At 42.7% G+C, this 16,638-nt stretch overlaps 1 protein-coding gene across 1 annotated transcript in view; it reads left to right on the top strand.

The window, feature by feature from the left end:
• Nucleotides 1-16,638, top strand: part of NELL1 (neural EGFL like 1) — a 534,303-nt gene that overhangs the window by 488,417 nt on the left and 29,248 nt on the right. Inside the window, exon 17 of the mRNA XM_066619143.1 lies at nt 12,743-12,883. Within this exon, the coding sequence (XP_066475240.1) occupies nt 12,743-12,883 (141 nt within the window). The remainder of the gene's footprint in view (nt 1-12,742; nt 12,884-16,638) is intronic.

Genomic DNA, 16,638 nt, shown 5'->3' on the forward strand with positions numbered 1-16,638 from the left:
AGGCTGAGAGGAATCCAAGGACACCAGGATGGTCCTGATCTAATGTATGCAGCCCCCCAAAAACACCAGAGAAGGAGGTCCCTCCCTCCCAGCTGCAAGTGTATTGAGCCCTATGGAAAGCAAACTCAGCCACATAGCCGCTTTTACTTGTGAGTAGGCGAATTTGCCTTGGCTTGTGATCAGGCCAGGCAAAGGTGAATGTGAGGACACCAGAAGGGTCCTGATCCGATGGACCTGGAGTGCAACAAATGCTCCAGAAGGCAGCCTCCCTCCCCACTAAAAAGGACAAAAAAAGAGGCTTCAGCTGGTAAGGGGAATGTTTTCTATTTTGCACTTGTAAAGCCAGGTGGGTCTTTATTCTGATATGCTTGAAGTAGAAGAACTTTAAACTGGACACAGGGGAGGGCTGGAAATCTCACTGATTCTTGGGGGGGGGGGTTATTGCAGGCAGGCTACAGAGAAAATTCACTTGGTGGAACAGGACTGGCTCCCCCTTATTTAATTATTTCTTTTATTTCAATTATTTATAGTTTATTTTAATTTGCTTGATGATGTCACTTCTGGCCATGACATCACTTCCAATGGGTCCTGGACAGACTGTCATTCTAAAAAGTGGGTCCCGGTGCTAAAAGTTTGAGAACTGCTGCAATAAGGTGTTAGTAGGTTGACATGGGGTGTGTGTGTGACTCTACAAGTTTTCAAAATCACTAAGATCTGAATTTGGAGGAATAAGACCATCATGTTATATATCAATCAATGTGTAATTTCATGCAGAATGCAATGAAACAAACCACATTGAAATATCTGTGTTCTATCAAAAGGTACAGTCAAAAAACCAGTGGGGCGGGGAAATGGTACATCACCATGCCCACAACCTGGGGTGTTGCTCCGCCCATGCACAGGCCTCTCGCACCGGGTGACGCAAATCCTAGAGACGCCACTGTCCACAAGCACCCCAAGATCTCTCTCCTGATCTGTCTCAGAAGCTCAGAAACCATTAGCCGATACCAGGGGTGTCCAAAGTTTTTGGCAGGAGGGCCACATCAGCTCTCTGACACTATGTCAGGGGCCGGGGGAAAAAAGAATTAATTTACATTTAAAATTTACATAAGTTTACATAAATGAATATACGTATTAAATATGAACTTATATGAATGAATGAAGGTCTTGCAATAGCTCAAGGCCTATAAAAGGCCTTGCACAAAGCAAGACTGGCCTTTCCTTTGCTGCCACTACTGCATCACAGATGTGAAACAGCAAGCAGTGGAGGTAGCCCTTATTCCACAGCTTACACTAGAGGTCAAGCAGTTGCCCTCATGCTGAGAGCAGTTGCGTCGGGCCAGTGCGGGCTGCAACAAATCTGTGGAGGGCCAGAGGCTCAATGGAGACTGGGGGCTCTCTGAGGGCCACACTGAGAGGCCTCGAGGGCCGTAAGTGGCCCCAGGACCAGTGTTTGGGCACCCCTAGCCTATACATAAAGTTTTGATTCTCTGCCCAGCTTTAGGCACAGCTTTTAGGCACAGCTTTATGGTATGACAGGGAAAAGCATACTACTGAAGCATAAGGCAATTAATGGCAATGAATAAGTCATTGCATATTCTTGTTTGGAAAGAAAACTGTGTATCTAGAATCATCTTTGCCCTCCTGTAGGTGTCAGCTCAGCAGGGACAGATTGGCCAGGTTCAGTCATAAGTAGAAACTATGACTTTCCATCAGTGCGTTTTTTGTAAAAAAAAAAAAAAAAAGGTGCAGGAACTCACAACTTGTTAATCTTTTATTTATTTATTTATTTTTTATTACCCAAATTTTATAATACCGGAATATAATCTATTTTACAACTCATCTTGAACCAATAGAGGCTGTGTGACCACATGATTTTTGATTCATAACTTCATAACTTACCGTATTTATCGGCGTATAACACGCACTTTTCCCCCCTGAAAATAGGGGGCAAATGATGTATGCGTGTTATACGGCGATGTCTCTTTAAGGGATCCCGTTCCCAATAGTGCCTAGCGGCGGCACAGCATCGTGACGTGATGTCAGCGCTGCGCCCGCCGCATATTATCACAGCCGCTGGCAGCTGATGAATATGGTAAGTGGAGACCCTTTCTTTGGGGAGGGGAGGGGGAGGGATTGAGGTGAGGTGGCATAAGTAATGCTTTGGATGGTGAAGAAGATGAGCTGATTTATGAAGATAGTAGCAGTGAAAGCAGCAGTGTTCATTGCGATTTTGAAGATAGCAGTGAAGATGAAGAGTTTCTTGGTTTCCCAGATAGTGATTTCTGAGTAAACTTTTGTAAAAACAAAATATCCAAGTTTCTTTTGTTAAAACAGTTGCTTTTACTGTCCTTTTACATTATTTACCTTATATGTGGTAATAATATTAATAAAAAAAAGTTCTGAGCTACCCTTATTTTTTTCCTGAAATTTTCCTCTTAAAATGAAGATGCGTGTTATACGCCTGTGCGTGTTATACGCCGATAAATACGGTAATCAATTCATTAACCCATCTTTTGTGGTTCCCCCCTCCCCTGTGTACTATGTCCCCACTCCCCATTATTATTCCGATCAATCTATTAAAATCATTGGGCTTGGGGGTGCATAACTATGGGTTTGGTTGTAGACTCAACATACAATCTACTGAGTCTACTCAAAATTCCATATAGTGCATGTCTACTCAAAATTAAGTACACTGAGTTCAGTGGGCCTTGCTCCGGACTAAGCATGCATAGGATCACACTTTTAAGCTTTTAGAACCCAGGCATTCTTAATGATGACTTTAGCGAACATCTTTGAATTTCTTATCTGCCAGATAATGGGTTTGCCATATATTGGATTTTGGTTAGAAAATGCACCTGGAACCTCACTGTGCAAAGAGAGGAGGGGTGAGAATCAATGTCTTAAGAGAAAAATGTTTTAATAGTAGTTCTTGAAATAAATTTGCACCTTTGCCAAGACAACATCCCTCCCTTCTGCTCTACTTCAGTTTCTCTGACTTGCCGGGTGCACACCAGGTCTCACACTTCCTAAAACTGGATACATTGCTCAGTCTAGGCATAAGATTAGTCCCTCTGTTAGCAAGCATATGGTTACTCTAGGCACCACACATGAACTCATGTTGCTGCCTGGCTGTCACCTGAGTAGAAACTAGCCTCTCTCTCTTTCTCTCTCTCTCTTTTTGATGGCATATTTTACATATTGTTTTGCAGACCCCTTTGCAGAGTTCTTCTCATTGATCTGGTGGATCACATCAATTGAAACTTAATAGAGGAAAGAAAATAATGGTGTGGGGAGGGGAATGAGATGGTTTTTTGGTTCTCAGCACAATCTCATTATTGCTCCCTTATTGAGGGGCAAGACTGGGAGAGATGGTGGTGTGTCTATGGACGTCTACCGTAGTTCAGTCTTCTAACGACTATACTACATGGGCTGTCAGCTGCTGGGGAATTGAAGTGAGAAAGGAGGAAATGGGCTGGGAAGCAGAAGGGGAAGATGCATGGGCATGATCTGAGAGGGCACATGATGAGACAGGCACCTTGCTGAAGCTGAGCAGAACAGGTCTAGGTAAGTGTCTGGCTGGATGCCCTCCTGGAGACCTCATGGGTTCATAGATGCCTCCTTGGGTTCCATAATGGAACCCAATCTCTCAGGCTCTTTGCGGGGGGGGGGGGAGGGGAGAGAGACTTGCCCACTAGTCAGAAGTGTCATTCCTGTCAACCGGATTGTCTCCTGGTGCAGTCTGCACCTATGAACGTTTACGCCAAAGTAAGCCCCATGGTGTGCCTTGGAATTTGTCCCAAGTAAGTGCGGATAGGACTGCAGCATCCTTTCCTTTTTTTAAAACAGCAAAGGAAGGAAGCATCTCATCCTCCTCTCTGAGGTTTCAATCTTATCCACACTTTCTTGGGAGTAAGCCCCATTGAACACAACAGGGCTTACCTTTGAGTAGACACGCATAGGCCTGAGCAGCCAATCAGAAAGCGAAGGAAGGAAGCATCTCATGCTCCTCTCTGAGGCTGCAATCTTATCCACACTTTCCTGAGAGTAAGCCCCATTGAACACAATGGAACTTACCTCTGGGTAGGCACTGAGCACAATCCTAACCAGGTCTACTCAGAAGTAACTCCTATTTTGTTCAATGGGGCTTACTCTCAGGAAAGTGTGGTTAGGATTGCAGCCACTGTCAATCAGAAGGCGAAGAAGGAAGCATCTCATCCTCCTCTCTGAGGTTTCAATCCTATCCACACTTTCCTGGGAGTACGCCCCATTGAACACAATGGGGCTTACTTCTGAGTAGACACGCCTAGCATTGCATTGTCAGTCCGCAGGAGAATGAAACGCAGCCCCAAGGGGCACCTCCTCCTTCCAGCTCCAGACTGCAGAAGTTTTTGGGGCTCCCCCTCCACCTTTGATCCAGGCAAGTAGGTCAGTCTCCCAGTGTCTCACCCCACCAGTTGCTCTCCCCAGAAGACTTTTTGCCCCTAAGGGACATCAAACCCCCCCATCTCTCACACAGGAAGGGACTGAAGATCACTTACGTCTCCCCGCACACTTCTCCAGCTTGGGTGGGCTCGAAGGGCTCGAGGTCCCCAATGAGAGGAGCCAAGAGAAGACTTGCCTTCCCCTGTGAAGTGCAGGGGCAGCTCCGCAGCTGTGCTCCTCCTGCTGCTGCAGGGCACAGGGCAGAGCGAAGCGGGCAGCAGGAGGCGGGGGGGGGCTGCATAAAAAAGGTGCAGGATTGCCATTCTGATGCGTTCCATTAGAAAAAGGCCCTGCTTTCCATTATGAAAACTATTTTCAAAAGGCCATTGAACTTTCCCCCTTGCCTCTTGTCTTTCTTTGCAAGGGGAGAAGAATGAAAGTGTTTTTTTCCTCCCCGTGGATAATCCATAGTTCTGCATTAGATATGAACTCAGGGGAACTTCAATATTCAAGTATTATAGGGTTATAGAAAGGCAGAATAGCAAACCAGGAATCTCTGAGACTCATTTTCATAGTCAGAAACATGGTGTTTGACTACAGTCCTTGGCAGGCTCTTAATAGTTTTTGGCTAGTGTGGGCCCAGCCATAGTCTGTGTGGCATGCAGGACAATCCTGGTCATGTTTACTTGGAAGTAAGTATCATTTAGTTCAGTGGATCCTGTTGCCAAGTAGGTGTGCATAGCAAGTGTTCTATTTCAGTAAGCAAGGTAATACACCACCTTGCCATAGAATTTTTTTCTCTTTAGCTTTTGTGTAAGGCATTAAAAATGCATTAGCATCCTTTTCATTTGTCTAACACTTTTTGTTGTATACTCTGTTCTAGACATGCATTAAGGTTTAAAAATTCCTATGCAGATAAATATAGCAATTCTAACCCAAGGCAGTGATCTACCATGAAAGGAATCCCCTTCTGTGCCTCACTTTCCTAACATAATTTTCATAACATTGCACCGTTTGACCCTTTTTTCCATAATTCAGAGAGGCTAATAATGCTCATTCAGAATTCTTTACATTTAAAATGCTTTGGGAACAATTTACTAGCCAGTTAATATCAGCACCGTAAATCTAAATCAAATATACTTTCAACAGTACGGTGCCATAGAAATGAACTACAGGAAAATTCTATTGATTTTTTGCAGATGAAAAAAAGGAAAATTGAATTTAAATTGGTCAAGTAATGACTTACCCAAGGAAGCAATCTTCACATTAGAATGCTAGAGTATTATTAATAAAAGGAAAAGGGAAGAGCATAAAAGAATTTGTGTATAAATGTCTTACTGTATAACTTCCTCAGTCAGGATTAAACTTCTTTCCATCAGTCATGACATGTGAAAATATTATAGTGCTATATTGGAGAAAGGGGGCTTTGGAAAAAACTTAAGTTTGTGAGCTTCGTTTTTTGTAGAAGGGCAGAACAGTTAGATTTGTGCATCATTTGTATGCTAAAACCAGCTTCCCCCAGAAGCCAAGAACAAGAAGGACAGCAGTAAGGAAATCAAGTAACCTACAGGTCCAACCTTGTTACATACTGATTTTTTATACATGAATTTGAACAGGCATGGCCACTGCAAATGAGAAGGAATGTGCTGATCCCTGGAGAAGGGGAAAAACGATCTCTTTAAAACCAGTTTTAAAAAAAACTGCTTTTCTTACTGTTGTAGAGACAGTCATGCAAATCATTTTGAGACATACAAAATAATGCATGGGAAGGATAAAGTAGTTAGAGAGATGCTCTTTACACTCTCACATAACACCAGAACCAGGGGACATCCGCTAAAATTGATTGTTGGGAGAGTTAGAACAGACAAAAGAAAATATTTCTTTACTCAGTGTGTGGTTGGTCTGTGGAACTCCTTGCCACAGGATGTGGTGATGGCATGTGGCCTGGACGCCTTTAAAAGGGGATTGGACAAGTTTCTGGAGGAAAAATCCATTACGAGTTACAAGCCATGATGCATATGTGCAACCTCCTGATTTTAGAAAGGGGCTATGTCAGAATGCCAGATGCAAGGGAGGGCACCCGGATGCAGGTCTCTTGTTATCTGTTGTGCTCCCTGGGGCATTTGGTGGGCCGCTGTGAGATACAGGAAGCTGGACTAGATGGGCCTATGGCCTGATCCAGTGGGGCTGTTCTTATGTTCTTATATGATCATTCCATTGTTCAGTAGAGCCAGGCAAAGGCCCCTTTGCATTTCTAATTGCTGACTGTCTCTCTACAACAGTAAGAAAAGCTTACCACAAATTGTAAAGGGATGCACTTTTTAATTTTTTTAACTGCTTTTATTTAACACATTTTATGGTATTAGAGGGAGTCCCAGAATCAAACTCTGGCAAATGTTGAGGCACGAGCATATTGCATTAGCGGCATTGGAGGGGCAAGAAACCTGGAATTGGATTTTTAAATCTATTTTTCCACTGTTTTTTAATCTATGGATTTTTTTTTATCCACTGGGGTTCCAGAATGGAACTCCAGTGGATAACGAGGGACGACCTATATTTACAAAAAAAAAAAGAAAAAAAGATCCATTTCTTTTAATGAAGCAGCCCTAATGCACTTTAATGAATACTCTCCTTTTCCCATTTCTCCCCAGGAAAATGAAAAACAAAATCTTTTCGTTTTAATTCTTTATTAGGAGGCATCAGCTAAGACACATGTAAATCTCAATATTGACACATACTTGCAAACTTCAGGAGTTCAGCTCCTTGTAAACTGCAGTTGAGCTCTTTGCAGGGCAATTAGCTCCTGCAGTTTGCAAGATAATTGCTAATTGCTCTGCAAGGACCTCAGTGCCAGCAGTTTGCAAAATAGCTACTAAACTCTTTTGTAGGGCTAATTTTGTAGGGCTGTTGAGGCAGTTTGTAGGGCAATTAGCAGCCATCTTGCAAACTCCAGAAGCTGAAGGGTTTACAATTAGCAGGTATCTGACTTTTGAGTAGCTTCAGGGCTTGAGTCAATTAGTCATCTATCTGATTTTGCAGTCACCTGTGTTTGCTTTGGAAGCTCTGCTCAGCAGTTTTCAACTCATCAAAAATCAGGTCCAGATTCACAGTTTGGGAAAAACATTGGTATAGGATTGCAACTGTGTAGTGGTGAGGCGTACATTGAAATACCTTTGAATGCTTGACTGAGTGTGGGCGTGATTGGGTGAGGGGGAGATGAGAAGGTGCCTGCTTAGAGGCATGATCCTATGCGCAGTTACTTGGAAGCCCAGGGACTGGCTAGCAGCTTGCTCCCATGCAAGCTGGTCCACCCTGAGCATGCTGCCACAGAAAACAAACAGCAAGTCAATCCTGCTGTCACTGGCAAGACAAGATATTTACTGCTCCCAGAAGGGCAAATCGTCAGGGGGAAGCTCTCACCCCTTTTAGCTGGCAAGTGATACTGGGTTATGCGCAAATACAGGAAGTCTGCCAAAGTATGATTGGCAGCACTAGTGGAGAGACTAGTGTAGCTTTTGCCTCAAAGAAAGCCCTAGATCGTGGTGAACAAGTGGTCGCAAATCCCACATGAGTTGAAACCTATGGATGTTGTTCATGGAAATGTTTTCTCACAGAATAGCTGCACATTTGGTCTGGCCCTGAGCAGTTTCTATGTATTAAGTTAGGCAACACCCTTTTCTGCATTTCTCAGGACTCTGGGCCCGCTCACACACCATGGCACATAAAATATACATGCAGTGAACTGCAAGGAAGGAGAAATCCTTGGTTTTGCAAACCCACAATATATAACCCACAGTAAGAACTGGGGGTTGATGTATAGTGAGGTAACAGAGTCTGCACATGTTGGTTACTGTTCCCATTGTGCAGTATTCATGCTGTGCCACATGGATAACTCATATGCCTAGGCCAGGTGTGACTAGACACTCTGCAGAGAAGCAATATATTAGCAAATTGCTTTTATTCGTGCCTTGTTGGATAGAAATTCTCAATGGATGAAAGCAACTCATCCTTTTTTTTTTCCTTTTTGCAAAAGACACTCATTTATTATTGGTGAGACCCCTGCAGTGATGCTGCAAACTATCCAAGTGAATATTTTTTAATGGATCTGTCTAAACAGAAGCTTCAAATATTTTTCCCTGTGAACAGCCTAAAAAGAAAATACACCCACTTAATGATCTGATTTAATTATTTGAAGGTTAACACTAAATTTGATAATTTTACTCATAACCCTCCAAAATATATAGCATAAAGCCTCAAAGGAAAATATCATCAAGGTGCCAGTAATAATCAGCCAAGGTTATTGCAGATTATAAGGGTCACATTGGAGAACAGCTAGGGAAGAAAAAGCATTTGTAAAAGCAGCACATGTTAATGGAACTCTTTAGGGAATCCAGCTTGTATATTTGGCTCGCTTCAGAGTGGAAGCGTGTTCTCATTTGCCTCATTCTGTGCTGAAGCTGGTGGTCCATTTCAGATATCCAGAAGAAGCAGTAAGCACCACACACTTCCTTTTTCCATGCATTTAGATTACATCCAAGGTGGTGGACACAGGATTTTATTTTTATTTACTGTGTTGCTTTTGTAGATAAAATATTTTTGTTGCTTTCTTCAGCTCGCAAAAAGAAAACATACATATTCAACCAAAACTAAAAAAGACCATGAGCAACACAAATATTTCTACTATGCAGAGATGCTTTGCCTGTTCTGCAGGAGATAAAATGCGTCTAGGTGTAGCAGAGCGCCTAAGAGACTGAGCTATGAATCAGAACTTGCCTGGTTTGAATCTGCATTCTGTCAGGCATTCTTACTAGGTGGCCTAAGGCAGGCCACATCCTCCTAGCTGCATTATGGGGGGATTGTATATTACAGTGTGGTTGCCAGGATTACAAGATAATGTATGTGGACTGCTTTTGTTAGGAATGAGCCCTGGAGATCAGGTCAGGCTAGCCCCCTTCTCCTTTAGGCTTCCCTGTCCCAACACATAAGTGCTTTGTTCCTATACTGCAAGAGGCAGCTGGATACCACTTGTCTGGGTTGGAAGAAATAGACCTGGATGCAAATTCACCTGCGAAGTTCAGTTTATTCTAAGACACAGACATGGAACACGGAACAGAAAGAAATCTGCCAATGAGACTCTTTTATGGCACTACGGACAAATATATAACCAGGCAGACAACACAGATCACATTACCCAAGTAATGTTGCAGTGGTGGCAATGAATCACCCTGTTAGCTTCAAGGTGGGTTCCAACCAGCAGTGAATGTGGGAAGGGAGAGAAAGACCTCTTCTCTAGGTCTGCACTGCCTTTTTCCCCAACCCAGCCTCTTTGCAATCCTGCCTCCCTTCTTGCTTACCACTGGTCTCCATTTCACCAGGGGCATCAACAGGACAGTGAACATATTGGGGTATATATGCTGGGCCCAGAGTCATATTTCAAACTGGTACCCACCAGCAGGAATCAAAAGTCTTGGCCGTCTTTATCAGCCTGGTTTCCCTGTTATCTCTCCTCAGCCTCAGAGAACCTAAACTCTTAGTGATTCCAGCTTTTCTGATCTCTCCTCCTGCTCGCTGTCCTTTCACAACAAGCCAATTAACAGGCCCAGCTAAGGCTTGGCAGAGAGTGTGCATATAAAGTCCCATTATGGTAGAACATTTACTAAGAACCCTGTCCTGCCTGTTCAAAGTCCTGACACTTCAAAAATCTATTTCTCTCAGGCTGCAATCCTAACCACACTTTCCTGAGAGTAAGCCCCATTGAACAAAATAAGACCTACTTCTAAGTAGGCCTGGTTAGGCGTGTGCCCTCATTTGATGAAACACATGAATGTGGGGAATGGAGGTGTAAGCTCTTTTGCTTCCTCTTTTGGAAGAATGAAAATAGCTCTGAACTTGGGAGCATTTTTCCAAAAATGCTGTAAAACTTCTCTGCTTAGACAGGGGTTTAGCGTTATATAGGTGAAGTTGTATTGGACTATCTACTGGAATATGTAGTTTTTTCAATCCAGAGAGATGCAAACATGAGGCAACCTTTTCTTCCAGCTAAAAAAAAGTTCCAGAAGACTTATTTTCCTGATCCTGCCCAACTACATTTCCTGCACTGGTGATTATGAAAACATGGTGCATACAGCTTATTCAGGCTAACCTTGTCATTGAAATACTTCATGATCAAGCAACTTAAATTTTCCAGCCTTCCAAGGGAATTTATTGAAAAGCATACAGAACTAATCAGAACTAATTATCCTTGAGCGCTGTGCCCTATCTTCCTGTCTCCATATTAGTGGGCCACATGTGTTATATTTGAAGAGTAATGCTCATGTTACTCATCACTATTAACAAAATTACCAAAAGAAAACGTTTTATTTGGGGGGGAAATAAAAGTAGCTGAATTTTTGAGTTTCTGTCAAGTGGATTTTAAAAACGTGTTTCATATTCAGGGCTTTATTGCATAGAAATGCTCTTCTTATATTATTTGGGATTTTGTACTTCATTTTTCTTAACAGTTTTTTGTTTTGTGTTTATGGTTTTTTGAAGGTTATAGTTACTATATTATACAGTGAAGAAGTAGGGTTACAAAATACTGAATACCAAAGGCAGAAACTACAGGCATGCCCCCGTATCCATGGGGGTTCCGTTTCGGAACCGTCCATGGATACAAGGGATGCCTCCCCCTGGAGGTGAGAGAAGCTGAACAAAGCAGATTTACAAAGCAGTCTAAGATGCCATTTCCCCCCCTTCCACCAATTATCAGGATAAATGTTGGGAAAGAATAGAAAGACCAGTAGGCAAAGAGACCTGTCTAGCATGAGCATCACAGAAAGCAATAAAAATAGTAGGGTCTGGGCCAAGTGCATAATTAGATACAGTTTCGTTTTGTTTATTGGATGAATTCAATGTCCAAGCTCCCATTAATTTTGAGAATTTTGTATTTGCAAATTGTGTACAATGGTGTAAAGTAGTCAATTTTTTTGGTCTATTTTATAGCTATGCCAATGATCCGGCAATTATCTGACTTGTGTCTTAAACACAGATCACTTGAAAAAAAAACCCATAGCAAAACAAACAATGCTAACAGTTTGTGTGCATGGATCACGTGTTAATTTCAGCAGACCTAAGGGAAAGACTTTCCATTTCAATTGAAGATCCATTACCCTTCTACAACTTAGTAAGGCATGCTGTATGTTCATTGGAGCACACAGCAGGGACATGTGTACATGTATAAACCAATGGCCCAATCCTATGCAGGCCTTGCATTGATCAAACTCTTGTTCTGTCAACGCAAGGCCTGGGCCCTGGACCAGCAGCCACTGAGATGGTACATGGCTGGAATTGCCAGCACAATTGGAGCCCAAGCTACCTCCAGAGTCTCTCCCCCCCAACAGGTAAATCAGAAGAGGGGGCATTCCTGGGGATTCCTGGGACCAGCTGGGTACATGTCAAGATCAGGTAGATATTCGTGACAGTGGTGGCGCCAATATCCTATATCCCTGACCTGAGCTTGACACATCTCCTTGGACTCGGATTTATGCCAGCCAAAGCACTGGCACAGATCCAAGTAGGCCCATTGGTGACCAGGCACTGTAGAATAGGTGAGTAAACACTTTTTACTTACCTCTCCATTGCTGCCTTGCTTCTGGTGGTGCCAATACCGCTACACACTCTGGACAGGATTGGATTGTGAGTCTGTCTACTGAAATGAATGGGAAAGCTGTGAGGAGAATTCCATAAACCTGTAAGAATTCCTTGATCAGTGCACAGATAATCTACAAAAGAGGAAGTGTTGCATCTTGTTTTATCTATGTCATTTTTTAAAATTCTACAATGGTGCATAACTATTGGTAGATTATTGGGAAATGCATCCTTCAAGAAAGCTGGGCTTTGGCCTAAATAAGAACACTTTGATGCATATCTAGTATATTATCTTTTATTAAGAGGAAAAGGAAACAAGACAGAAAAGCCACTAAGTAGTGTACAGTATTAAAGGCTGAAAAATATTCAATATTATTCTGACCACTGAAAGAAGACATGGGCAACTTACTGTCAACAAGGCTGCTCTTGATAAAATCTTAATAGAATCTGTGCATTTATTTTAATGTAAATCTTTAACTCTTGTATTTATAGAGGGCTAAATTTAAAAATGGGGTGGCAAAAAATTCCTGCAGAGAGTTGGGTGCATGGCAAGTTGCCCACCCATTCATTAAAACATGTATTGCGTTTTTGTTCTAGAAGGCTTTTGTGGTGTTTGTTGTTGTTGTGTATCCAAAATGTAGTGTCAAAGGAAATTAATATCCTGGCTGGCTTGTGTTTTTCTCTGAGGCAGATATTGATGAGTGTGCAGAGGGGATCATTGAATGTCACAACCATTCACGCTGTGTTAACCTCCCAGGGTGGTACCACTGTGAGTGCAGAAGCGGTTTCCATGACAATGGAACCTATTCACTTTCCGGGGAGTCCTGTGTTGGTAAGCAAAGATCAGCAGAGAAGTTATATTATTGTTCTGCATGGTGTCATATGCTGACTACTAAAGACAGCCTTTCATGACCAATGATAATATTTAATGTTAAATGTAGAATGTAACCAACCGTTTATTTAAGCGCAGCACTGTTCTGTGTAATATAATTTAGGTATTATTACAAGAGACATGAACCAGCAAATCTGAATAGTAAGATGGGAAAGGGGCACTTTGAGGTCATTTTGGTGATTTGCCTTCCTTAGTCATTTTCAGTTGGTTCAACTGAGACAAAGTAGGTCCTGCCTATATTGCTTTTAACCTGCTAGATAACCTATAACACAGAAAACATTACTTTTCCACTTGCTTGCTTCTTATAAGAATTCCAGCACAAAGATGCATTAAATTATAAGTCAGAGGTGTTGGGTTTATTGACCAAATTTGGAGTTTTAATTTTCCTATACACTATTTTTAAACATCCCTAGCTCTCGGTGTATTTCTGTGGAGTTTACATCAAAGTGGGAAAACAGTTGAAGGAGATTCAGGGCCCAGTCCTATCCAGTTTTCCAGTGCCAGTGCAGCTGTGCCAGTGGGGCGTGTGCTGCATCCTGTGGTTGGAAGGCAGCCACAGGGGTCTCTTCAAGATATGGGAATATTTGTTTCCTTATGTTGGTGCTGCATTGTGGCTGCACCAGTGCTGGAAAGTTGGATAGGACTGGGCCCTCAGTTTCCTTCAGTGGAGTGAAAGTGAGCACTTGATTCTACTGTTGTCCCAGTGGAGGAAAAAAAAATTATTTAAAAATTTAGTGTTTGGAAAGAGAGCTGTTTTAGCAGAGGGTTGATAGGCGTATCAGTCAGTTGCACAAAGGACTAGTGGAGGCAAAATCACTGTGCTCCCTCGGTCATTCTTCATGCTGCCACGTCTGTCCACGTCAGCTTCCCACTCCTCTCTCCTCCTGCCCCTCCTATTGGCAGCTGTACTCCTTTGCCCCAACTCAATCTGTGTCAGGAGGAGGAAGCAACCATTTGGTGCACGGAAGTAAATGGCCTGCCCACCCATGAAATCTCTTTTCTACACAGAGAGACCCATAGAGATGTTGAGTGGCAGGAGCAGCAGCTTTGAGGCTTGGTTGCATATGGAAGTCAGCAGTGATGACACAGCTTTTGAACTTGGGGTTGCATATGTTGGCAAATACTTGTGGTCTACTGTTTAGCTACAGTCATGGCTTGAGGCAACTGTGACTAGACGACAGAAGGTGGTGGCTTGGGGCAAGGTCTGGGAGGCTAGTGGAGGTGGGACCTGCTATTGGTCAGCTATCCAATATTCAGGATGTGGGAGCTGGGAACAGGCTTCTCACTACAATACGCATCTTTTTTTGCCTGTACCGACAAAAGGGGTGCATGTGTTGTAGGCATGTAGTGTTAAGTATGGTTGCATAGGTCCTCTGTGTTATGGGGGCAGAAAGTGCTGCTATGCATGATGTGTCATTTCTCTGGGTGGGAATGTATGAAGGTGATACAGAAAAATATCTGTATGTTCTGATGTCTGATAAGTGCAACTGCTTATATGTGCTTATGGGTGATCTGATCTGTGGATCAACTTTTTTTTCTTGAGATAACTGTTTTGTTCCTATGTTATCTGCTATTAATTTATTGACTATGCTTTGGTTTTCTGCATCTGTAAAACATGGAAATGATATAGAGGTATGGTTAATTCCTTAAACACGTAATGTGTGCAACTTAGCTGCCTGTACTGTGTGGCTTGAGTCACTTTTTTGAGTTATAGATTATTTTTCCTGCTTTATGGCACAAATGTAGAATGCAGTTGTCATGTCTGCCTAGTGAGTGGGGGGCTCCTGCAAGCGCCCCACTGATCCTGAGGCTGGCCCTGGCCAATCCTGTTCTGTTTACTCTGCTTCCATGAGAATGATCAATACAAGAAGTATCCGCTAGGTGAGTGAGGAGAAGGTGCTTACCTTTCCAATTCCTGCTTGGCTACATCTTCAAATAAACAGGTTGAGAAGAACATTCCAAAGCAGAAGAAGACTCAGCTGTACCCCACCGGTCTGTTTGAATTGAGACAGATGGGGACAAGTGGGAGGCAAAAGGAAAGGAGGAAAGAAGATCTGTAGATCTCTGAGCTCTGCTGCATTTTTCTTATTGGCTGCTTCTATAAATAGCTGGGATGATGGAGGAAAGGAAGCAGCAAGGATGTGATGCACATGAACAAAAAAGGGGTGAAAATTGGGGTGCTGCTATAGTTGCCAGTGGGCGCAACGGGGTGTGTGTGAGTAGGGGGTGGGGGTAATGTGTGTGCTAGCAGGGGTGGTGGATTCACTTGGTCCACTCTGTCATGGAATATAACCTTTGTCAGGTATTACTAGGTTTGAGTTTGATTGCATCAAATACCTTCTGAATTCGTTCTTCTCTGATATTCTTGGTAGGAAAGCCTACAACCAAAATTTGTTGCTTTCCTCTTCATAAGCAATTCCTTTAAACCAAACAGTTGTGCTTAAGTGTCATGAGTGCTACAACAGGTTTCTGAACAGGTATAGTGGTGCCAAGGGGAAAATATGTGCTTTGTTTCTTTTGAAAAATTACCAGCATCCTCTGCAATAGAAAGCCAATCAGCATCTTTAGTAGGAAACTATGATGAACTCTGTCCAGTTGGACAGCATGCTGGGAACCAGGGACAATCAAACTATTTTTCCTTTCAGTTCAGAATTGTGATTTCCAGAAGAATCTTCTAAAAAATTAAATAAAAAAGAAGGGTATACACATATTAACTCTTGTGCTCTGAAAATAAAAACTCAACATATTTTTGAAGGTCTCCATGCCTTTAAATCAGGGGTCTCCAAAGTCCGGCCCGGGGACCAGATGCAGCTTGCGGAGTGCCTCTATCAGGCCACGGCCAGCCTCTGATCCCCTGAGAGCCTCTGGCCCAGTTGACCAAACACAACCAGAGTTGTGCTTGTGGGGTGGGGAAATGGGGGTCCATTTAAGTGTGTGTGCTTTATTTCTTGGGCTGTGTTAGTGCTTGGAGAAATCCTGGACATTTGAGCCCATTCATTCATTCATTCATTTCAGTCATTCATCTAAGTTCCATCTCTAATGTATTTATTTAATTTTATATTTAATTTTTCTTTCCGGCCCTCGACGCCGTGCCAGATATTTGATGAGGCCCTTTGGCCAAAAAGTTCAGAGACCCCTGCTTTAAGTGAACAGGGAGCGATGTGCACTAATGCCTCTTATCTGAAAATCAATGCTAGCAAACATGCTGACTGTGTGCCTTTGAGTATCATTTGTTAGAGAAGTGTTGCAGGAGAGGGCTGTTTCCCACTCCATGTCCTGCTTCTGGGCTTTTCACATTTGCCCGTCTTGGAAGCAGCCTGCTAAGGCTCAGTGGACCATTGATCTGATGCAGCACGGCTCTTCTTATAGTATCAAACTGAAAATTTTGACCTTGTGAAACTTGCATAAATGCCCAAACATGCAGTGCCATTTTTCAGCAGTACTGAATAGGGTTTTTGAATACTTCATAACCCAACTATGGTAGTTATTTTGTACCCTGTCCTAAACTGACTGTTGCGAAAAGGCAATGTATGCCCACTAAATTCACAGCAGTGGATTTCACAGGTGTGATTATGTCAAAAATGACAAATTTCACAGCGTTTTGTAGCTTTAATAGATAATGCTCCACATGAAAGTCATTAACTTCTGCCAGATTATCATTCTGTTGCAAGCAAAGCTATTCAGAATAAACCAGA

The sequence above is a fragment of the Tiliqua scincoides genome, chromosome 1 (genome assembly GCF_035046505.1).
Source record: "Tiliqua scincoides isolate rTilSci1 chromosome 1, rTilSci1.hap2, whole genome shotgun sequence".
Taxonomy (NCBI): domain Eukaryota; kingdom Metazoa; phylum Chordata; class Lepidosauria; order Squamata; family Scincidae; genus Tiliqua; species Tiliqua scincoides.